General features: G+C 38.2%; 1 protein-coding gene and 1 long non-coding RNA gene across 10 annotated transcripts; one reads left to right on the forward strand and one right to left on the reverse strand.

Moving 5' to 3' along the window:
* Nucleotides 1–107: 107 nt before the first annotated feature.
* LOC147273368 (uncharacterized) lies at nucleotides 108–7,718 on the forward strand. Of its 8 annotated transcripts, XR_015119693.1 has the most exons (6): nucleotides 108–329; nucleotides 1,773–1,871; nucleotides 2,116–2,282; nucleotides 3,305–5,494; nucleotides 5,700–6,433; nucleotides 6,520–7,017. It is a non-coding gene; the product is annotated as an uncharacterized LOC147273368 (long non-coding RNA). The 8 variants fall into 8 exon arrangements; XR_015119691.1 differs by having other exon boundaries at nucleotides 3,305–6,433; XR_015119692.1 differs by having other exon boundaries at nucleotides 2,116–2,267; nucleotides 3,305–6,433.
* Nucleotides 7,719–10,120: 2,402 nt separating this feature from the next.
* On the reverse strand, nucleotides 10,121–21,752 carry LOC147273369 (Transducin/WD40 repeat-like superfamily protein). 2 transcript variants are annotated; one of them, XM_086257121.1, is made up of 21 exons: nucleotides 21,419–21,752; nucleotides 21,237–21,321; nucleotides 20,780–20,819; nucleotides 20,444–20,692; nucleotides 20,202–20,301; nucleotides 20,044–20,118; nucleotides 19,523–19,621; nucleotides 18,669–18,785; nucleotides 18,428–18,543; nucleotides 18,119–18,218; nucleotides 16,742–17,100; nucleotides 16,121–16,451; nucleotides 15,647–15,861; nucleotides 14,842–15,060; nucleotides 14,058–14,244; nucleotides 13,272–13,522; nucleotides 12,663–12,755; nucleotides 12,485–12,586; nucleotides 11,759–12,116; nucleotides 11,226–11,363; nucleotides 10,121–11,146 (listed from the first exon to the last, which is right to left on the reverse strand). In XM_086257121.1, exons 1-21 carry the CDS (start codon nucleotides 21,548–21,550, stop codon nucleotides 10,322–10,324), a joined length of 4,191 nt encoding a protein of 1,396 aa, XP_086113247.1. In that variant the 5' UTR covers nucleotides 21,551–21,752; the 3' UTR covers nucleotides 10,121–10,321. The 2 variants fall into 2 exon arrangements, with proteins under 2 accessions (XP_086113247.1, XP_086113248.1); XM_086257122.1 differs by lacking the exon at nucleotides 21,419–21,752 and having other exon boundaries at nucleotides 20,444–20,624; nucleotides 21,237–21,311.
* Nucleotides 21,753–24,947: the final 3,195 nt, after the last annotated feature.

Below are 24,947 nucleotides of genomic sequence, written 5' to 3' on the forward strand. Positions count from 1 at the left end.
TAAGAAATGATTGAAGGATTAAACTGTAATTTTACCAAAAAATAAAGATGAGAGTCATGCCCCCGATGTGACGAACATACACAAAAACCGAAGGACAATATGTGCTTGACACGCATATCTTTTGACTGCATTCTCTCTCTCTTTCACACAAAGCAGGCTCCGTGGAAAACACCCCAAACTCAAACTCATAGCCAAATCCAAATCCAAATCCGAAACCAAAACCAAAGGTAAATCCGAAGCCATGTACCCCGTAGGATCAGGATCCGGCCAGGAACCGGCGAAGCTCCGACGGGAAGTGCGCGATGAGGACGAGCAGATCCGTACTCTTGGTATGCTTTTGATTTTTGTTAATTTTAGGGTTTGAGGAAGATTATCTGGAATTTGCTTGGGCGGGAGTTCAGATCTGTTTTTAGGGTTCCATACTTTGCGACGTATTTTGAGGAAAAAAGGTGTTAGTTTTTTTAGTTTCTATTTTACTTTTGGTTATGTAGTAGGTTTTCCTTCGTGTGGTACATTATCGTTATTGATTTGAAATAGTTTTTTTTTTTTAAGATAAAATTTTAAATTTTTGAGTTCGTTGCTCCATTTTTTATCCTTGAAATTCAATTGCTACTAAGTAATTTTTTTCCCTCGAGTCTTTCAAGCAGGTGGCATGGGTTTTGCTATCCTAACAAATTAACCTATAATTGAATTGTATTGTTTGTAGAAAAATGTTTTATAACTCTGTGCTGTTTCTGTATGCAGTATTTGAATGATATCGAGAATAGAAAAGTAAAAGGGCCTTACTCAAATGTGCCATCATTTACTTAGCGTGTGAGTCAGTATGTCTAGCTTACTTAATATATATAGGTAGTGATTTTCACCCTCCTTTTTTCTCCTCATGCACTCCTTCCCTTGTTTTTATGCATTGATTCTCCTTTCTTTTATTCAATACTAAGGCTAGAAAAAAGAGGGAGGAGTGCATGAGGAGAAAAAGGGAGTGAGAAAATCGCCACACTTCATATATATATATATATATATATATTCTTTCTAGCTACCCATTGTGCTGCGAATTAGTTGCCCGAGAATTTGTGTAATTGGCTCAATCTTTTTTTACTCTGTACATGTTGTGTAGCAAGAAAAAATCAGCTGTTCCTGATATATGGGCTTTGAGATGCTCCTGCATCCCCGACATCACTACTTGAGTCCCTTAATTTAGGTTTTCATAGAGGTTATACGTTTCTTATAGGTTAATTAAGAGGCATAATAATTGATGGCTAATGTCTTAGAGGAAATACTGCGCCATATTTTTTTGGATTTATTCGGTTTTTGAAGATAACTACTACTCCAGGTAGCCAATTAACTCATTTTGGTTTGTGCATGATGATGGATAGCCGACAGAGAATAATATAAAGTAACTATATGTTGATGGGATCATCGATCTCATTGCATCTGCAGCTTCTCTATTTATATGTGTCATCAAAGGCTCATTCTTGCTCCTAACCTGTATTTGATTGTAATTGTATGAGTCAACTTGTTATGTTTCCTAGTTTGATTATGTTATGTAGTCTAGTTTGATTAGGTTTCCTATCCCTAGTTTGCTTATGTTTCCTAGTCGTAGTTGGCTTATGTTTCCTAGTTTGATTATTGTTCATTATGTTCTTTATAAATACCTCGAAGATGGAGAAGAATAAACATCTAAAAATTTACTCCATACTGATTTTTTTTTTTTGTCGTCGTCATCATCACCCATTCTTTTTATTTGTATTTAACATTAATGGAACTGCAAACAGGTAGCAAGGCAGGAAAACCAAAGGTTTCTGGAGACCGTGCACACATGATCAACTCCTATTTGTCTCTGAAGGAGGTGATTGCTCTGATGGACGCTCATGGTATGCTTTTAATTTTTGTTTTACGGTTTGTGAGGAAGATTATCTAGAATTTTCTTGGGCTCCTCCATGTGTTTTTAGGAAGAAAAAAATGCTGTTTTTGTTTACTTTGGGAGAATTTAATTTCATACATAATTTTTGGGAGCTGCTATTGGCATTCCCCAAAAGTTATCCTGCACTCCTCTTTTTTCAATTTTTTTAATTTAATTTCACCATTTTAAATTCCAAAACTGTCTTTCCCTCACAGATCTCAACTCCTCTTCTCTCTCTCTCTCTCTCTCTCTCTCTCTCTCTCACACGTTTCTATGGTGAGAGGCCCTTGTCAAACAAGAAAAGCCCACCAGCTACAAACCATGAAGTGGTCTTGTATTGTAGCCTGAAATTGAACAAGGTCTCAAGGTGAGGCTGCAAAAGGTTTGTTTTCTTCAACTGGCCAGTTCCTGAAGATTTGACCAAAGACGAGTCAGGCACAAAAATATATCACCGGAAACTAACATTTGTGATGGGCCATGAAAGTCTCTTTTGTGCCATTAATAATTTAATATATACTCTAACCCAAAAAGAAAATATCTTTTTTTTTTTTTTTTTCTTTCAGGTGGGCTTTTTTGTAGAAAAATAAAATATTTTCAAACAACAAAAAACCCAGAACAAATCTTTCCTGCAACGTAAATATAAAGAGAAAATGAGGGAAGAAAGTGGGTACCAGAGATTGGGCTTGATTCAAGAGCACAAGAATATTCTAATTTAGGAATAAATATTTGTGGATGTGTGATTAAAAAAGTGAGTAATCTTGAAAGTCCGAATTTTGATGGTGCAATTCACCATGGAAACGTAAGAGAGAGAGAGGGAGTTGAGATTTGTTGTGAAGGAAGAGTAGTTTTTGAAATTCAAAATGGTAAAATTAAATTAAAAGAATTGAAAAAAGAGGAGTGCAAGATTACATTTGGGGAGTGCCAATAGCAACTCCCTAAATTTTTTGTGTATATAAAATTCTCTTTTTATATTGATAATATTTACTTTTGCTTTTATGTAGTAGAATTCGTTAATGTAGCGCAAACATCATATTTACTTTTTATATTTAATAAACCAAACATCATATAAAACATGCCATATATGAATGCACATTTTGTAAATTAAACTTGGTGAACAATCATTCATGTCAATATTTACAAACATATTTAGATTTCCATATATATGTAAAAGTATTATCCTTCCATTAAATTTTATTAGGCCTTGAATGAACATTTTATAGATCTTCTAAACATTTTATAACCTTTTAGCACCTGCGGCATCGCGCGGGCACAATTTCTAGTATAACCCTAAAACAAAATGAAAAGTCTAATCCCTCTCTTCACCTGTGTTCTATAGTAAGCCAGAATACAATTGAATTTCAAGTCTATGTTTCTAATTCTTCTTTATGGTTCTGCAAAATGCAGAACTAAAGGGTACAACCAATATTGTATTGGTTTTAAATGGAGGAATTGTGATTGGCTTCGACTCTAGGGAGACGTAGGATGCGAAAATAGGTAAATTGTTGTTATTTTATCTTTCTCTATTTTTTTTTTCAGGGTTTAAGGTTTGTTATTTCTACTTTGTTCAGTCCTTGCATATTTTATGTTTTTAGTTTTAGATTGTACGGAAAAAGTTCTATAACTCTGTACAACAATAGTTGCAACATTCGTCGAGAATGTTTACCAATGCAAAAAATTGTGGGAGTATTTGAAGAAACAGGCAACAAAAGAGCTTTTGCAATGCTCCAAACCTGTTTCTTCTATAGCCAAGTTAGGGTTTGAGTATATAAAGACTCTCCACGGTGTTAGAGGCTGTATGTGTTATATCACTGGCATGCAGTCAGAGATAATTATTCATCTTGATAAGATTGTCCATGTGTTGAATATCTATAATTTAGTCATTTAGTCTATTAATATTGGGTACAGAAGTCAGCGGTTTGTATTCTTGAGTATCGGTGTAACAAAGAAACGAAGAAGATTACAAGACGACGGGTGGAGATTTTTGATTTTCATGCAATTGGTTCGGGTGGTGGTTTTGCTCACGCTGAATTGCTGAGCAGATTTTCGACATATAACAAAGTCATTCCGGTACAAGAAGCAGTTTAAGCAGTCAAGTTTGCACTACTACAAGCATCATTGCTTGATTCTAATAAAATAGGAGATTTAAAAGGTAATCAATCTCTCCCTCAATTTTTGTACTCCATTGAGTTATAATTCAATGAATTAATATTATCTCTTCCAGTTGACAATGTTATATTTGACTTCAAATGAAATTGAGGATTCGATCCAATTACTTTCTTGTTCGATTGTATGTGGAATCTTATGATCGCTTCAACACTACTCACATGAATTCAATTTTTCTCATTTATCAATCGGACGATGTTAATGAAAAGAGACTAATGTTGCTTTCATTAACATTGTCCGGTTGATAAATGATAAAAATTGAATTCATGTGAGTAGTGTTGAAGCGATCATAAGATTCCACATACAATCGAACAAGAGAGTAAATGAACCGAATCTCAATTCCATTTGAAGTCAAATATAACACGGTTAACCAGAAGAGATAATATTAATACATTGAATTATAACTCAATGAAGTACAAAAATTTAGGGAGAGATTGATTACCTTTTCAATCTTCTACTGTATTAGAATCAAGCATTGATGCTTGTAGTAGTGCAAACTTGGCAGCTTCAATTGCTTTTTGTACTGGAATGTCTTTGTTATATGTTGGAAATCTGCTCTGCAATTCAGCGTGAGCAAAACCACCACCCGAGCCAATTGCATGAAAATTAGAAATCTTCACCCATCGTCTTGTAATCTTCTTCATCTCTTTGTTACACCGATACTCGAGAAGACAAACTGCTGGCTTCTGCACCCAATATTAACAGGCTAAATGACTAAATTATAGATATTCAAGACATGAATAATTACATCAAGATGAATAATTACCTCTGACTACATGTCAGCGATATAACACATACAGCTTCTAACAACGTGGAAAGTTTTTATATACTCAAATCCCAACTTGGCTATAGAAGAAACAAGTTTGGAGCTTTGCAAAAACTTTTTTGTTGCATGTTTCTTCAAATAATCCCACAATTTTTTGCATTGGTAAACATTCCCGATGGATGTTGCAACCATTGTTGTATTGAGTTCTAGAACTTTTTCCGTACAATCTGAATTTGAAAACATAAAATATGCAAGGACTGAACGAAGTAGAAAATAACAAACCTTAAACCCTGAAAAAAAAAAAAAACAGAGAGATAAAATAACAAGAATTTACTTTTTTTCGCATCCAGCGTCCCTAGAGTCGTAGCCAATCACTATTCCTCCATTAATGACATGAGTGAACTGGTGCGAACATGGGGTACGGGAGCTGTGGTGTACCGTGGATGCCACGTGTTAGGATTTGGTGAGGCAAACAAATGGGCCAGACGGCCAGGATGAGCCCTAGGGTTCGGTATAAGAGACATCGGGCCTTGATTTGGTTCACAAACATCATTGCTGCCGGTTGAGAATCAGATAGAGTTCGTGACTTTCCGGCTAGTGCGTGAAGATTCAAACGTTGGTGAAGAAGAGAAAAGTGATCCCCTCTTCAATCTGAACAAATCAAGGTAAGGTTAGTACCAAACTATGAAATAACATGAATTTTGGTTGAATTTTTTGGATCTAGAAGGCTGTTTTGTATGAGTTTAGTATGAATGTTCTTGAGTTTGGGCAAGAACACGGGTGCTGGGTTTGGTTTTGAGTGAAAGGTAGGTTTAGATCGAAAGCTGAGCGTTTGTGTTTGTGGGATTGCTAATGTCTTCTGCGTGGTAGTGACCAAGTAGACTTTGGCAACGCCTTCTCCGAGGATAGTGTGCTGGAGAGCACACCGTCAGTGGAGCTCTCTAGTCCCACAACACTGAAAGCCCAAGACTTGGAGAAAGTCGAGGATGAGGTGGTAGGTCCGCATAAGGGAAGTAGCGGAGTCGAAGTCGGTGGACCACATCCTGCTGGCGGAGAGGCTGAGGGTGTTAGCGGGGGCCAGAAGGCTGTGCCAGCGGTGATAATGCTGTCTGGGTCCAGCGAGGAGTCGGGGGAGTCTGAAGGTAGTGGGGGCGAGGAGCTGCAGGATAGGGTGGAGGTCGTGAGGGCGCACTTTCGGAGAGTCTCCGAGGGCGAAGAGGCCTAGAGGTCTAGGCCGGGTGGTGAAAATACCGAATGGATGCAGGAGATGGTAGCGCGGCTGGGGTTTAGGAGATGGTAGTGTGGCTGTGGTTGGCAGTGTGTCAGCTGAACCTCAACTTCTGGAGGCTGCTCTCCAGTATGTACGTGGTGTGGAAGGTGTGCTGGTTAGAGGAGCCTACATACGCTCAATTCACCAACCTCTTCATGGTGAGTGGGCAGAAAAATGGCAGGGGTTGGTACGGGTGCGGCTCATGGACGTCGGGGCCCTTCCGGCAGTTCTTTTGCGGCAACCCCACGTTGCAGAAATCTTGGTATAAGAAGTTCGTGTGGGCCTCTGGCAGCTGGGAGGTTGTGGAGGGTGGCCACGACCATGCAAACCTTAGGTGCGGTGCTTTACCCATGTATTGTGTCATTGGGTGTACTCCGATGATTGGATATCGCTGACCATGTGTATATTTTGTGAATGCAGGTAACTACAGTCGGTTGCTGCTGGGTGATAGAGAGCTGAAAAGAGAAAATGAGGGAAGAAAGTGGGTACCAGAGATTGGGCTTGATTCAAGAGTACAAGAATATTCTAATTTAGGAATAAATATTTGTGGATGTGTGATTAAAAAAGTGAGTAATCTTGAAAGTCCGAATTTTGGGGGAGATGGTGCAATTCACCATGGAAACGTGAGAGAGAGGGAGGGAGTTGAGATCTGTTGTGAAGGAAGAGTAGTTTTTAGAATTTAAAATGGTAAAATTAAATTAAAAGAATTGAAAAAAGAGGAGTGCAAGATTACATTTGGGGAGTGCCAATAGCAGCTCCCTAAATTTTTTGTGTATATAAAATTCTCTTTTTATATTGATAATATTTACTTTTGCTTTTATGTAGTAGAATTCGTTCATGTAGCACAATATCGGAATTTTGTTTGATTTGAAAATAGTAGTTTTTAAGAAATATATAAAGATTGAGTTTGTTGCTTCATTTGGGTTTTTTTGGTCTGACATTTGGTTAATTGAGTGCACTGCTCAACGAAATTTTGGTCATTGTTGTAAGTTTCTCTCTTCTTTTGTGTATACATGTACTATCCTTGAAATTCAATTGCTACGAAATAATTTTTTCCCTGGAGTATTTCAAGTAGGTGGCATGGCTGCTTTCCTATCCTAACAAATTAAGCTATAGTTGAATTGTATTGTTTGTAAAAAATGGTTAATAACTTTACCATTACTAAGCTTGAACTTGAGGTAATGCTTTTTCCTGTTTGCAGTACTTAAGTGAGAGAATAAAGAGTAAAAGGGCCTTTATTTAAATGTGCGAGATGGCTTACTTAAATTAGTGTGTGAGTCGGTGTGTCTAGCTCACATAATATTCTTCTCGCTTACCCATTGTGTTGGGATTTTGTGGTCTGAGTAGTTGTGTAATTGGCTTATTGATTTATAACTCTAAACATGTATTCAAGTTTTGTAGCAAGACAAATGTCATCTCTGCTTACAATATGGGTCTTGAGATCTTTTTTCTTCTTTGTATCTAACAATGGAACCCCAAATAAACAGAAGAAAAAAAAGAACAAAAGGCTGTTGAACACACTCTGAACGAACTCCAACTCGAAGGAGAAGAAGAAGAAGAAGAAGAAGAAGATGGTTTTGGAGCTTTGTAGAATTTGTTCTAAGGAAAATGACTAGGGGTCGGCAATGGGCCGGGCCGGGCTAGCCCGGCCCAAATTTTTCGGGTTCGGGCCGGGCTCGGGCTTGAATGATAGAAGCCCAATAGGGCTTTCGGGCCGGGCTGGGCCGGGCTTGGGCTTTAATACACAAGCCCAAGGCCCGCCCATCGGGCTTTGGCTTGCGGGCTTGGAGGGCCGGGCCGGGCTAGGTCCAAACGGGCGGCCCAAATAGGCCCAAAGCCTGTTTAGACATATATATATGTTAAAAAAAAATATAGAATTTTGGCTATGTTGTGATTTGAACATGAGACCTCACATAACAAACTTCAACTCTCAACCAACTGAGCTGACCAGTTTATTTGTTAAGTTTGTGAATCATAACATATTTAATAGCTTTTTCGTTTGTTTACTTCAATAAATTATTAATATGCTTATTAAGTTATTCTATAATACTATTATGTTAGTAATAGTGTAATATCATAAATAATAAACTTTTAAAATTATATACAACATTACAACTATAATAAAACATAAATGTACATATGTTTTATTATATATTTTATTACATATTTTTATAAACAAACGATGCAATTGTGTTGTCAACGATCCGAACCGTTCAAATTTTAGTTCTTCACTCAAAGATAATTCGTGCAAAAAATTAGCTTAATCGGAGATGTAAAAGTGACATAATGGTGGTCGAATTAATGAACGATCGTGGTTTTTCTAATGATGATCGAATGGGTAGATGAATGTCGATTTAGCCGATTTTTTGTACGGATGATCTTTGACTATGAACATAGAAAATGAACGGGTCAAATTGTTGAAATCACGTTGTGGTCTTCATAATTATGGAAACAACAAGGTTTCAACGGGAAAGTTATTAGAATTATACTCTTCAAGTGTATTTATATGTAGAAGTTCACATATCGATCGTGTTTTCAACGATCCGAATCGTTCAAGTTTTATTTCCCCACTCAAAGAGAATTATTGCAAAAAATTAGCTTAATCGGAGATGTAAAAGTGACATAACGGTGGTCGAATTAATGAACGATTGTGGTTTTTCTAATGATAATCGAATGGGTAGATGAATTCCGATATAGCCAATTTTTTGTAAGGATGATCTTTGACTATTAACATAAAAAATGAACGGCTAAGATTGTTAAAATCACGTTGTGGTCTTCACAATTATGGAAACGACAATGTTTCAACCGGAAAGTTATTAGAATTATATTCTTCAACTCTTCAAGTGTATTTATAGGTAGAAGCTCACATCTCGATCGTGTTTCCAAGTTTTCAATGATCTGAACCGTTCATTTTTTAGTTTTTCACTCAAAAATCATCCCTGCAAAAAATTAGTTCAATTGGAAATGTATAAATTAGATAATGGTGGTCCAACTTATGAACGATCGTGATTTTTCTAATGATAATCGAATGGGTAGATGAGTTCTGATTTTGCTGATTTTTTGTAAGGATGATCTTTGACTATGAATATAGAAAATGAACGGCTCAGATTGTTGAAATCACGTTGTGGTCTTCACAATTATGAAAACAATAAGATTTCAACGAGAAAGTTATTAGAATTATACTCTTCAACTCTTCAAGTGTATTTATATGTAAAAGTGACGTAACGATGGTCGAATTAATGAATGATCATGGTTTTTTTAATGATAATCGAATGGGTAAATGAATTCCGATTTGGCCGATTTTTTGTAAGGATAATCTTTGACTATCAACATATAAAATGAACGGTTCAAATTATTAAATTAATGAACAATCATGGTTTAATAACTTTAATTATAGTTGTATTATAAAAGTTGTATATATACATATACATTTATGTTTTATTATAGTTGTAAATTTGTAATGTTGTATATAATTTTCAAAGTTTATTATTTATGGTATTACATAGTATAGTTTACACTTTACACTATTACTATTTACTAATATTATAGAATTATATAATAACTTAATAAGCATATTAATAATTTATTAGAGTAAACAAACGAAAAACCTATTAAATATGTTATGATTCACAAATTAGACAAATAAACTAATCAGCTCAGTTGGTTGAGAGTTGAAATTTGTTCTATGAGGTCTCAAGTTCAATTCATAACATAGCCAAAATCTTATATTTTTTTTTATTGAAGATATTAAACGGGCTTTGGGCTTTGGGCTTCGGGCCGGGCTTTGGGCGGGCCGTGGGCTTCAAGGGGATGGCCCAAGCCCAACCCAAGAAATTTTCGGGCCGGGCCGGGCCGGCCCAAATGTCGGGCCAAATCGGGCTTCGGGCCCAATGGGCCGGGCGGGCTTCGGGTGGGCTTCGGGCCTTGGGCTATTTGGTGAGCCCTAGGTACAAATCATTTGAAATCAACATTAAGAAACAAATGAACAATACCGAAATTAATACAGAGAATAGAGACAAAATAAACAAAAAACCAAAGCTTACAAGATATAAAGACATTACAAAATACAAAATAATAAAACACCCTTTGCCCGTCAATGCACGGGACAAGAGACCACCAAGGTTCCGTTATATGAAAAATCCCATAGACTTCTACTGGATGAATCACTAGAATTTCTGCCATTGGCCTGAGACAGACACAATAGGTTTCTGGCTCAAGGTTGTTAGGGATACATTTTAAGCAGGTCACTTGTTGAAATTATTGTCCGAGCATTGGTTTCCTTAATCGCTGGCACCTGGGGTTGGGCTTCTGATGATGGCGTCTGAGTTGGAACCTCTGATTGTGGCACTTGAGATGGAGCCTCTGATTGTGGCGCTTGGGATGGGACTTCTGAATGTGGCACTTGGGATGGGACTTCTGATTGTGGTGCTTGGGAGGGGGCCTCTGATTGGGGCGCTTGGGATGGGGACTCTGATTGGGGCGCTTGGGATGGGGCCTCTGATTGTGGCATCTGAGGTTGGGCTTCTGATAGTGGCATCTGGGATGGGACCTCTGATTGTGGCACTTGGGGCGAGGCATCTGATGGTGCCATATTACTCGTAGAAGTTTCTGGGGCACTTTCTCCTGGAGCAACCGGAGCCGGATTAGCTGGGTTACTCTCTGATGATGAATCAGCAGGTTTATCACCTGATGCGGGTTCACCAGATTCTGATTGTTGTGGCGCACCTGAAGGGGTTGGTGTGGTAGTAGGAGATGCTTCTAACAGCAATGGCTTACCTGGTTGCTGCTGTGAATTCTGAGCTCCCCCTGGACCTGGTTTCTTTTGAACAGAAAGAGGAGGAGCTGAAAGAGACGGCATCCCTGGAGGAAGAATTTCAATTGGTGGTTTCTTGGTAGCATCTGCTAAACTTGTAAGCTTCGGTTCGTCCAGAGAAGCCAAAAATGCAGCAGCAGCATCCGTTTTTGTTGTTGGTGTGTGCTCAACCTCCTTTTGTAGCATTTTATTCCAAGCCTGAACCAAGTTCTTCAATGTTGGTCGCCCATGAGCCTACAAATAACCGTGAGGAGGTCAGGTCGAAGTAATAAACTCAGAAGTACATGTACAAGCAATATAGAGAATGTCAGACATGAGCATGAAGCACAGCCTCAGCAAGCATTCCAGTTTCCTGCCAAGCCTTCTCCATGAGGGCATTGTCTCCCAAAACTGCAGCTGAAAATGCTGCTTCACGCCCGGAGCCAACTGATATTAAATTGTTCACCAGATTCTGCGTAGCATACAACTGTTTTTAGAAAGTATGATATGAAAATAGAAAGAAAATCCCTGATAAAAGTAATCTGGAAAACGGCAAAGACAAGAGTAGACCAATGATATTCATCAAAGGAACAATCCAGGAGTCAAGGGCAGTATGCAAGAGCAGCAAAATTTATTTAAGAAAAAAATCAAACAAAAAAATCGAAATTTTTAGCAAACCTAAATCAAACAGTTCAAACTGCTCAGAGAAAGTAAAGCATGCAAGAAGAGACATTATCATAGTTCCAATTATGAATAGAGGGACAACGACAGATCATATGTTGCATACAATGTTTAGTTATCGTAGTGTAAGCCAAACAAATCAGAACTAGTATGCAAGAAAAGCAAGTTTAGATGTGGACAGCATACACTAAGCCGTGTCAACTCTCCATGATTGGCTAAGCGCAGAGCTTGTCCTCTTAATTCATGACCCTGTAAAGCTCCTTTTACAGAAGCTGCAGCACCCAACCTCTTAAGAGCTTCCCGAGCAATTTCAGCCTGTCCAGTAGCATCTGCAGCATCAATAAGATCCAAAAACTCCTTTACAAATTTCACTATTCCTTGGACAGCTTCCAATATATTTTCTTTCGTAGTTGTTATATTTAGAATGTCTTTCAAATCAAATCCTTTATTATCTTGCCCTAAGTCCCTGCTGTTGCTCATTGTAAGAAGGCACTGAAGAGCTCTTTTCAAATCATTGCTCTGCATGGCCAAATCAAACTCCAACCTACAAAATATGGATAGCAAATATATGGTTCAAAATGAGATGGAATGGATGTGCTTGCATGTTACAATTCGGAACACATTAACCTTGGAGTTGAAAAGCCTTTTGCTAAAACTATAATAACAGAAAAGGATCTACACAGAAATGAAGTGCCAGTCTGTCAGACAGACACATCAACCAAAAATTGAAATAACCATATAAACCCGTAAACACATACAGGTATCATCACATGTATAGGTTAATACTTGTTATATACTTGACACAAAAGAAAAGAAGCCCCTCAAAATGAAAATAATAAACAAAACAAAAATGAGCAACAGTATGCACTGTGATATCGAACACATAAGGGGATGAATTTTTACAGGGCATACCTCTTAGATATTCCAGGCAAATGAAGCGCCTCAGTAGCATAACCCATGCCTAGCAAAAATTGTGCTAAGTCATCATGATGTTCTCTGCCAAGCCTACTTGCCCTGCATAAGAGATTAACATGTAACATAAAAAATCATTGTTAAATTTGTATAAAACTGTAGAGAGAAAGATTGATACCATTTCACAGCACTAATAGCATCTCCATAAGCAGCAAGACACCGGCAACGGATCCCGGGATGGCTGAGGGATAAGGCATGAGCAGTCATGTATCTGCCAGGAAGATTTTGAGAAGTTATACAAGGACATTTTTCCAATTGATATGAAAGTAATACCTGGACATCTTTTTATATAGAATTAGTTGCAGTAGCTAGTCAAATAAAAAAATTGTTAAACTTCTACGTAGCCTTGAGGAATGAGAATAGAGAAACAAGGCAAGCCAACTGAACAAGTTTTGCAGATAATTTATTGACTAGAGGGGTATTTATATCTTTTTTACTTTCCTATTTAAGACTTCATTGGGAATCCTAATAAACCCCATCCAACTTAATGACAAGAGTCACAAATCTATGAAGTAACATAAAAAGTTACTATTCTAGGAGTTCTAGTTTGCTGGTACCTTGTATATGTATATGACGACAAAACAGAACAAAAGAAAGGAAATTGCTTATGCTCACATTCGTATACTTATCAGAAAGAGAGCTCATACAATGTATGTGTTTTATGAACATCATTAATTAACAGCATATAAGCATTAACAGCTTGATTCTTGAAAGGGGGGCCCGTTACCTATCAATTAGCCAAAGAACACCATCTCTGACACCCACCACAAGCAGAGGTCCCACAGGTCGTTTCTGCTCTGTTGGAAAACGAGTAACTGCCACCGAGACCCCTCCACCACCAACAGCTACCTCATTAACTTTTCTTTCTTCTGTCTCTCTTGGCATCCCCGAATCATCCCCATCAACTCTAGATTGTTTCGACAATGTTAAGAAAGGGGGCACAGATGGAGCATGCTGAAATGAGGCTAATCGCACGACCTAAAACGAAAAAAAATAAAATGTTAAAAGGAGAAATTATGGCATCTTAATCAAAAGAGCGATACGATTTTGAATAAATAATAACAATCATAGTTTGGCTGCAACTTTTAAGCTATTAAAATCCTATGTCAAGTTGCTCATAAAAACTCAAAAAGTAGATAAAAAATGACACCAGAATTTTTGAAGATGCAAATTTTATAAAAGATGAAGAATACAATATGGATTAAAGAGTAAAAAATCGAACACCAAAACTTAAATGGTCAATTAAAAAACGTCATTTTGTTGCCAATAAAAAATTGTTCACTGGAATTTTCATAAGTAGTTTAATATACCATAAGTAATTCATTTCTTAGAACCAAGGGACAGAATATTCCCATTTTAGCCAACTTTTATTGTATGAGTCATATGCCCAATTCCATAAAAATTAAGCCAAATTGACATATAGAAATTTCCAGAAAAAACTTGACGCAAATATCAGATGCTTTCACTGAAGGCACCAACTCCGAATTAAACTGAAAAAATGCAACTCTTTTACCTGTAGCATTGGGGGCCTCAATGCTATCCTTTCTTGTGTAGCAGATTGGAGACCATCAACTGCAATTAGTGCTAAATCACCATGCTCAGCAATGGCTCTTTGTTGTGCCTCCTTCAGCTTCATCTCCTCTTTCCTCTTTTTGGTTTCAATATCAATAGGTGCAACTCCAGCATCCACAAAAACACATCTGGAAAGTGCAGCATAACAAAAAGGCACAGCTTATGTGTTACAACATTTTCAAATGCCCTAGTATCAATTCAATTTACAATTCATATTCTTCGCTCTTATCTGCTAAAGCAAAGGAGTCCAAATAATGCATGACAAGGCAGATCGAGTTGAAAGACAACAACTTTCTTGACACTTGGCATATAACTCACATACATATGATGGTCTTGTTACTTCCAAAAGCAAAGTTAACTCAGGTTCCAATTTCCTGAATTCATACACAGTTATGCCTCAACATTCTGAAACCTGAGTTTGAGTTTTCTCCAACCAAGGGCTATGATGCATGAATTGAATCAACTTTTTTGTGCATTGTTTTCAATTTTGACAATTTTGAGTTTGTTGAGTGGGTCCACATGTAGTTTTAGAAGCTTTTAAAAAGTCAAGTTACTAGAAATCCAGATCTTCTATTAACTTGTGTGTATAACTTTCAATATTCCTTTTTTGACAATAAATCTAATAACTTATCTTTTTCCCAAAAAAAAAAACCCCTTCTCATCTATCTCCAAAATCCTGTTATAAATGTAAAGACCGAAGTTGTAGGACAGTTACTGTATCTTACTCAATAGTTGTAGGTGTAACCACAAACAATTGTCGCCGATGCCAAACAGCACCGGTAGCATAAGGAATTGCAACATCACCCAGGTATCTGTATTGTGGGCGCAAAGAAGATATGACAATGTATTTTTGATATGCAAAAGCACAATGCTCAACAGTTTGATCCCATGCTGTCCATTCTGGCTGGGGAAGTAGACCACCAACAGGTTGAAAAGTTTCCCAACTGCATATTTTAGAATTGCTCAAGATTAAACAGAAAGCTTATCAAGATCTTATATTCATATACCTTTTCAAAAAAACATTTAATGAAACATGCAGCCCTAAGCACCCTTTAGCAATCAACATGAAACGCTTTTATTCTGACATGGGCAGGAGGGTGAAGGAAAGACAAGTTTGCAGTCAAGTAACCTAAAAACTTTATAAATCTCTGAAAAATAGCATTATCTGCAAGCACTATTGGAAAGCAGAAGTCCAAGCATCCTCAATTAAGGAGTGGTGAGAAATTTTTATAACCATCAAACACACCGCGGGAGTTAATTGGGTAAGGTTGGCAAAAGCTTGACTCACCTTATCTAAACCACAACAAGTGAAAGCTATATCTAATAAATCTACATTAGCATAAACCATAAATGAATGAAGAAATATGATATCCTAGTAACTTAAATGAAACAAATAACATGCAAATTCTTTTGGTGAGCATCGGCCATTGGGAATAACATGCAAATTCACTAGAGAAACACACACAATAATCTTTACCTGTATGGCCAACAATACAAGAAAGAAAAAGGGAAAAAAGAAAACATCCTTACCTGTATAGCTGAAAGTTTTGAGGTGCAGCCTCAGCTGGAGATTTATGAGAAGAAAATCCATCATCAAAAGTGGAAAAAGAAGAAAGACCAGCACTTCCGAATCCAGACAGGGGCATAGATTGAATTGTTGAAATAGCAGTTGCAGCAACAGGGCTGATTCTCCGAGATGTTCGATATGAAACACCAAGAAGTGCCCCTCCATGCAAGCCAATGACCTAGAAGATATAATTTTGAGTTAGAAGGAACCCTAACATGCAAGCATTACTACACATTCTACACCAAAACTTCAATGGACAAGTCCATCAATGATACATGTTACACAGAATCTAATAGAATCATGGATAGAATCAGAAACATGTTACAAGCTGGAAGAGTAAAATGGTGGATGGCACAGTTAGTTGCATTTAAAATACATAAAGAAAAGTCATAACTAAAATGACTATAACGATAGACCGATCAGAACAGAATAAATACCGGGTCACTGCGACCACCTATAGATCTCATTAAAATATTTGATGTGCCATCATCCAGCAAGATGCGAACTTGTACATTGGCTGCAGATGCAGCAGAAGCAGCTGCTGCAGCAGCTTGTGCTGCAGCTGCAGCAGCTTCTTTTGCTTTTCTCGATGAACCCCCCTTATGAACTACAGCAATTCGAGGAGGTAATGTAGATTCCAGAATAGCAAATCTGTCACGGCATGTATCCCAAGCCAGAAGTCGTGCACTGCCTGAATCAACAATAGACCAATCACTAACCTTATAGATAGAGAAGTAAGGGATATCCGGCCACACAATTCCAAGATACCTGCAATATGTAGAAATAATCATTACCATTATCAGTACTGAAGCTCCAATTAACAATAGACCAAAAAGCATGATAAGTTGAAGATAGGCATAATAAACAAGATGCACTGATTGGTTGCAGCTATGAATGTTCAATAAAAAGGCTGATTGATATGCATTACATAGGCATAAACCCAAGATGAATGAATAACTAATTGAATTTAACACTAATGCTATCATCTAACAATGCCCCTACAAAGCTTGAAAACAAATGTAGTTCAAACCGCAATTACAGTGCCTGATGCAACTTACTTTCCCGAACTGCTTACGGAAAGGACTGAATAGGAATCATGTGGAACAGGAGTACTAATGTGCTTCTTAATCTGTTTGACATGTAACGTTTCAATGGAGTCTCCCCTAAGCCTTCCTGTTTCCGACAGAGAAGCATTATTTCCCAGAGATGGATTTGCTGTCTGGGATAACTGAAAGTTTAGTAGCTTAAGTTCCCTTTCAATTACATAGACAGCATTATGCTCTTTACTTCCTGATGGTGTTGGTAGCGGAGCTACAGCTGGAAGAGATCTTGCATCAAATTCACTAATAATGACACCAACATTGGTTCCAACAGCTACCAGGTGAGGCTGTAAAGGATGTGCAACCATACAGTATACCTGCAATACAACTTATGAGTGAAATTGATTTATGAAAGTAACTTGACAAAATTTTAGCACTGAATATTGAAAACAGACTTTGACAATTTTATGAAGCCAGAACTATTTTAAAAGGGTTGTAAAAATGGTGCATTACTTGCATTGCAATTTAATGTTCTTTCCAGTACAAGGCAAGTGGTTCAAAGCTCTCTTTTTAATTTCCAGCTTTCTAAGTTCTAATTTAATAATTGAGGAACTTAATCTTACTTTGAAGCAGGTCTCACACACAACAAAAATCCATGTGCTTCTTTTAGGCTCCCAATGGAGTTATTACACAAAAACCACAATGAAAACAGGACTTGCTCCTAAAACAAATTATATAATTTACCATATAGATTGAACAATAGAAGCAATGATGTTTTCCAAGACAAGAACTCTGGAGTTCCTTGGCAATGTCCAAAAATGCGTCAGATAGAAGCATCGCCACTCTTGAATGATTCACAAGTAATAATCTGGGTCATATTGAACACATGCTATATGTCTATTTGCAGTGCAATAATAGTAAATTGAATTGTAGAGACCCACAATCTCATATAGCATGGTCAAGATGGAGTATGGTTTACCCAAGAGCTTTCTAAGTCACTCAAGAGTCTCCATTTATCCTTTATTTAGTTTGTTAATTCTAAGGTGCCTTTCACTTACTGCATCAGCATCCTATACAAGATTCTCACTTAATGAAGTTTACAACTATGTTTACCATCCATGCCCTGAAGTTTCTTAGGCAGCAACTAAATGTGAGACCAACCAAACAAAAAATGGTATGTAAGATAATAGGAAAAGCATTTGCAAAAGCCCACCAAAATATTTCCATACAACAATGGGAAACATTTGCATTTCTTGACATTAGACAAGTCCATAGGTCATCAAACAATGGACTGAGGTTTCCTATTTTAAAAGATGACAACCTGGATTTAAACATCTGCTATGAATTATTTAAAGTTAAACATAAAAAAATAAAATAAAATAAAGAGTGACTTACCCTAATTTTCTTGTTGGGTGCGATTACTTGTGGAGGGATTAGTGAGGAAAGTTCACACAGCGGCCTTGTGAGAGCAGAGTAAGTTGGGTGTTCGATAGCCCTAAGAAAATTTCCAAACAATTCTCGTTTATATCCTTCATAAAGAACTAAAAAAAAAAAAAAAAATTATTTTTATCACAGTTCTCATAACCAATATGTATCTAACTTTTCTTGGTCAGCATCATAAATCTACTCTTGTAGAGCTAAAAAGAATAATGAACCGCTGGAAATTTGTAATGCATACGACTAGAAAGAAAATTTTATGCATACCATATATTGGAATCTTTGACACAAGTCAATATATCAAGGTTTGGAGCACGAGGATGGCACCACGATGCCACACTGTGGCAAGCCAGTTTTGGAACAGGTTTAATACGCCGCAACTCCTGAAAGAGAAAAGCAGACAAAATATATAATTAAAAAGAAGGAAAATGCTAGTCATCAACAGCAATTCAGTTAGGAGAAATGCTTTTCAAATAAATTTTGAGTCTTTTCTTGAATATTAGAACACCTTAAAAGAAATTGTGTCCCATATAGCTAATGTCTTATCTGCACCAATTGAGATAAGCTGTGGAGCACCTCCAATCACTCTAGAAAGCTCGACAGCCACAACCCCACCATCATGTGCCTATAAGTATCATAAAATAATTGTATATAATCAAATCTCCATTAGTTCTACAAATTCAGTGAAAGAGAATTTATACTGCATTTATATATGATCAAACAAAAGTGCATGCATAAAGCTTCGACCATTCATGCATACACAAATGAAAGAGTTGAAAAAGAGTAACTCTAAAAAAATATGTCAATTCATGGATCTTCAATAACAAAGGTTTTTTTTAATAAGAAACACATACTTTATTAATAAAATGGAAGAAAAATACAAGTAGGATCGCGAGAAGGACATCAAATCCAGGTTAGCATCTTCCTTCCTCACCCATAAAAACATATTACAATCAACTCAAAACTCCCCCCTCCCCCAATGAAGAAGAAATACGCGAAAAGGAATATATTTAAAATGCCCATAGAGAAGCTAAAAGTTTAATTCAATAAAACAAAGAAATCATCAAAATCCAATTTCTTCAAGTCACCTTTTTTTCTCTGATGGACAACATTAGGCACTGGTAAGGTGTTACATTGTCTCAAAATCACAATATTGGACATCTTAGATCTGTTTCAGACCCAACATGGTGTCAGATTGTCCTTATATAAATTTTAATATAATGACGACACCCATCAGGCTAGATTTGAGAACCACATATAACTTAGAAAGAATAATATGGAATAAATTAATTCATCGGTAATCTATTCTAATTGTGGACAGACAAAAATTAGGGAAATAAGTGATAAAAAGGAGATATTTGCCTTTAAAGTTAGCTTGGGTACGAGTTCTCGCGAATCTTGACCATGATCTGCACTCCAAACTACTAGCAAGCCATCACTAGCCCCCGAAACTAGTAGTGCCTGCAATCAAGTTTAAATATAGCAAAAAGAGAATGTAACAGAAGATAGAAGCACTTAAAAGCATGTGTGCATGCACACACACACACACACACACACACACATATATATAGTACTTATATCTATAACACATGAGCATTCGTATCTGCACATTCCCAGCATCCCAATTCCCACACTTTTCAGCTCATGCTGCTGATTGAATGAAGAATTACTTCCACAAAGCGGCTATCAAAATGAGCAAGAAGAACAAAGAGATAATAACATTTTATGAAGCTTCAGAGGTACGATCAATATCATACATCTACCCCACTATGGTACTTGAACATTCAGAATAAGACTGAAAAAGGAAAAAGGTTCAAAACAAAGCTATCACAAACACATATAAGAAGGCAACTTGATTTCATCTTTAAGAACTAAAAATCTACCTCACCGGAAGAAGCCACAAATGACATCAAACAAGATATGGATCCCTTATGACCTCCTGTGTATCTTCTTACAAGCTGCAGGAAACGCATATATCACACAAAGCAATGGACATTCATATTCATATTTAACATGATAGACAATTTGGAAAAATGCAAACCTTCCATGTCATCATTGAAAGTACTCTAATAACACCATCTGATCCGCCAAAAGCAACAAGAGGAACATCATCAACAGCACTTCTAGAAAGGAATTCCATACTACAACAGCCAGAGGGGGGAAAGAAAGAAACAGATAGCACCAAGTATGTCATTTGCATGAAGACAAAAACAACTTTGAGGAATTATAAATGCTACTTCTTTCAGTGAATTAACAAATATAATAAGAAAAACTTAGACTTGCCAGAGAAGCGATTTGTTGTCAAGGTCGTATTTTGGTACATCTCGGCCACGCATTGTCACCAAGTCCAAAAATATGGCTTTGTTTTCACAACAAATGACAAGAAAATGTCTTCCTTTAGTTGATGGAGCAGGAGAACTAAAAGCTGATGCACCATGATTGACTCCTGATGGAGCCTCAGCAGCTGCAGAGCGGTTGCGCCAAAGTTGCCAAAAGCGCACATCATCGTCATAGAAGTTTACTTGCTTAACACTTCAAGGAACCATATGCCCTCAGTGTGTGTTTAGGTTTCAATAAAGAATAAAAACAAAAAACAATGCAGTTGCAGTGGTCTATTACCTCCCTCCACGCATGGCCTCTGTGGGTTTCCCTTTAGGCTCTATCAACCACATACAAAAACCACAGTTAAGAAGATAAATTACACACAAAATTTATTTAAAAACGAATAACATGTGCTGGAATTCTTTGGTTTACCGGTGTAAGTCTGGAAATCTTAAATAATTACTGAGTCACACTAGCTATCCTGTTGTGCAAATATCATAATATGCGGTCAAAATTCCCGCTAAAGATACCAAACAAAATAATTAAAAGACGGCAACATCCAAGGTCACTTGAAGAGCTGTGCATTGATTTTCAAGCAAAATGTTCAGATGTAAGTTTAGTTAGAAGACGCAAGAATTTGAAAAATGTTTCTACAAAAGCTTTTTTTAGGTACTCTGCAACTTAGATTTCTATAATTAGGTATTAGAAATTTATAACCAGCGCCAAAATTGAACTGAATTTGATGATTCAGTACCTGATTCCCCCTCGGCTAGCTTCTCCAACTTCGCGCCGACCAAACGCCTCTGATCAACGCCACCAGCTTTGAGCTCGTAGATCACCTGAGAAAATCCAGCAGAGTTGAACACCGAACAGGCAAGCGAACAAAATGGAAAGCTGGAGAAAGAGGAAGAGAGAGAGAGAGAGAGAGAGAGGTACCTGGCGATGCTCCCAATTCCAAACGGAGACGTGGTCGGAGGCGTCGGCGGTGACCAGCCATGGATGCGTGGGATGCAATTGAATCTTCACGATCTTCTCATTCGTCGGCCGGAATGCTCGTAACCGCAACATTTCTCGGTTATCTACGACGGCGAGTGAGACAGAGAGGGAGATGCGACGAGAGAGAGAGAGTGGCTGGATGAGGTGGCTTGGGACTGATCCACCGGGTTGGGATTAATCTCTCTCAATCTCCTTCTCTCTACTGTACCAAGGTGGCTTGGGATTGATCTACCGGTTTTTCTTTACTTTTGTGGAATTGATTTACTAGATTGATGGTTTGATGGCGTGGGATGGATCGGCTGGTTTGTTCTTAATCTTTTTTGATTTCTTAATTTTTTGATTTCTTAATCTTTATTAGTCACTGAAACTATATTAAAAAAATGGTTAATTTCATTTATATACCTCAACTATACATCACTTATCAACTAGGTAACTCTCGTTCAAAAACTTTCATTCGGGTACCTCAACTTCAATATTTCGTCAACTTAGTACCTCCGTCGTTAGTCTGACCGTTAGGAAGACCGTTAAATGCCTACATGGTACTGACATGGCACACGCGGATCCACCACTAAACGTTGACTTGCCTTTAAAAAAGCCACATGAACAAAAAATAATAAAAACATCAATAAAAATGATATAAAATAGAAAAAAAATTATTGAATTTTGAAAAAAAAAATAATAATAAAATAAAAGGCAAACAGAAACTCTCATCCCTCCCCCTCTGTCGCATCGCTGACCCAACCCACCCACCTCTTTCCCCCTCTCCGGCCACTGGCCAGCAACCCCCTCCCCCGCGTCAGCAACCTTCTCCCGGCCGCATCTCTCTATCTCTCACTCTATCTCTTTCTCTTTATCACTCTTTTTCCCTCTCACTCCAGCTGCTTCGCGAGCTCGGTTTCCTGCCTCGACGACAACGGCTAGCTGCTCCACGAGCTTGGCTTCCTTCCCCACCACCACCCCGTCCACCCCGCACCCAGCCCCCGTCCCCAACCCACCCCAACCAGCCCCTCTCAACCTTATATCTCTCGTCTCTCTCTCACCTCCCGCTCTCTAGCCACAACAACCAAAACCCAGTAAGCAATTAATCTAATTCAAAACAAAAACCAACAAAAAAAAAACCAAAATCGTCAATCATAATCCAAAAATCAAATCCCAAACAACTGCTGCTTTATCCCAAACTCTCATCTCAAACAACTGCTGCTTTATTTTGTCAAAAATCAAATCATAACCTAGTGGCGGGATGGGTGGAGGAGGAGGGACTGGGCTGGGTGGGTGGGAGGTGCGACTGGGTGGGTGGGTGGGTGGGAGGAGGGAGGGAGGGGACGGGTCAGAGCGGGGGGAGGAAGGGAGGGAGGGAGGGAGGAGCTGGGTGGGATGGGGTGGGTCGGAGCGGGGGGGAGGGAGGGGGTGGGTAGGAACGATGGGTGGGAGGGGTGGGTTGGAGCGGGGGGAGGGAAGGAGGGGATGGGTGGGATGGGGTGGGTCGCCGGCGCTGGTTTGGTGGTCGGGTGCTAGGGGGAGGGAAAGGGCTGGGTGAGGTGAGGTGAGGTGAGGTGGGGTGGAGTGGTGGGAATGGCGGGGATGGGTAGGGGAGGAAGGGGGGAAGGGGCTGGGTAGGGAGGTGAAGTCGGGCAGGGGGGCTGGTTTTTTCTTTTTTGTCTTTTTTTTTTTCTATTTAATATAATTTTAATGGGTTTTTTTATTTTTTTATTAATTTTTGTACATGTGGCTATTTCTAAAAGACAAGTCAACATTTAGTGGTGGGGTTTACGTATGCCGTGTCAGCGCCAACTCAGCAGCTAACGGTCAGACTAACGGAGGTACTTAGTTGACGAAATAGTGAAGTTGAGGTACCCGAATGAAAGTTTTTGAATCAGAGGTACCCAGTTGATAAGTAATGTATAGTTGAGGTATATAAATAAAATTAACCCTTAAAATAATTAGATCATTATTATATTTAATTATTTTAAAAAATAAAATGATTATAATTCAGTCCGATCATTAATAAAATGATTAATTAGGCACAGAACACTAAGGTACTCCACCAATCCAATCTAGCACAATCCTAAGGCCTCGTTTGTTTCACAGAATTGTCTTGATATGAGCTACCTATAGGGACTAGCATGGACTGGCTTAGCTTGGGTTAAGCTAGTTAAGAACTGCCTTTATGTTTGGTGCAGTGCAGGACTAACAAGCTGGATAATAAAAATAGTATTGTCCTATATTTGGTACAGTGCATGACTAATAAGTTGATAATTATTATTAGGCTTTTAAAAACTATTTCTAAGTTTGTTTAGAAAAGTATTTCTAAATAATTTTTTTTAATAAAACTATATATCATACACTTAACTTAAATTAAAAATAAAACTAATAAGTTAAACAAAAAATTAATCAACCAATACCCCACCTATCTGCATTTTATTTTTTTAATAAAAATTTATCTTTTACACTTTGAGGAATAAAGCTAAAAAACTAAAAAACAATTGATCAACCAAAACTCCCACCTAAACCCCGTGTCTTCTTCCTCCCACCTACCCACAGTCAGTATCCAAACCACCCACCACTTCGCTGCCGATCACTTTTTCTTCCTCCTTTCTCTTTCTCTCTCTCTCTCTCTCTCTCTCTCTCTCTCTCTCTCTCTCTCTCATGTCTGCACTTCTCTTCTCTCTACACCCATTTGCATTTGCAGCAAAATGGGTGCGTCAAACCTGACATTGAATTCAAAATGGTTACATTACCTCAAACAAACCCAGGAGAAAGAGCATTATTCACCACTTGATCGGGCTTTTTGTCGGATTTCACAATCTGGGCATGGACTGCTCTGCCAACCCTCAACTCTGGAAAATCCACACACGCCTTCAAGGCCATCGAAAACGCAAAACTACCCGGCCGGATTAGCCTGCAAAACATGTCACAATACACAAGAAAAGCTTCAACCAAATACCCATTTCTCGAATACTTAATTGCCATCGCCACCCACACTGACTTGGGCACCTGTTCATCTCCAAGCCCGTCCTCGAGAAAGAGAGAGAGAGAGAGAAAGAAAGAGAGAGAGAGAGAGAGAGAGAGATACATAGGGAGGGCTTGGTGGAGGGTGCGATCAGGCCGGAGTGCAACTGGGTAGGGGGTGCAATAGGGCTGGGGGGTGGGGTGGGTTGGGGGGAGGAGCGAGGGACGGGCTGGGGATGGATGCAATCGGGTAGGGTGCGTCTTAGGTAGTACAAGCAAGGAGGTTCTTAGCTAAACCTCAATTTTCTCATGGGTTTCACTAAGCCCACATAAGAAGGTTCATTTAAGTTAGAGGGGATTCACTAAGCCCCACTTTTTTTAATCTCAAGCTTACCAAACATGGGCTTAGAGTCTTAACTAAGCCAATCCATGTTAAAAAGGTGAAACAAACAGGCCCTAAGAGTGCCACTATTTGGACCCAATTTTTTTTACAAGTAGTCTCAACAAACATTTTATACCC

Source organism: Dryas octopetala, chromosome 9 (assembly GCF_963921425.1).
Source record: "Dryas octopetala chromosome 9, drDryOcto1.1, whole genome shotgun sequence".
Classification (NCBI taxonomy): Eukaryota; Viridiplantae; Streptophyta; class Magnoliopsida; order Rosales; family Rosaceae; genus Dryas; species Dryas octopetala.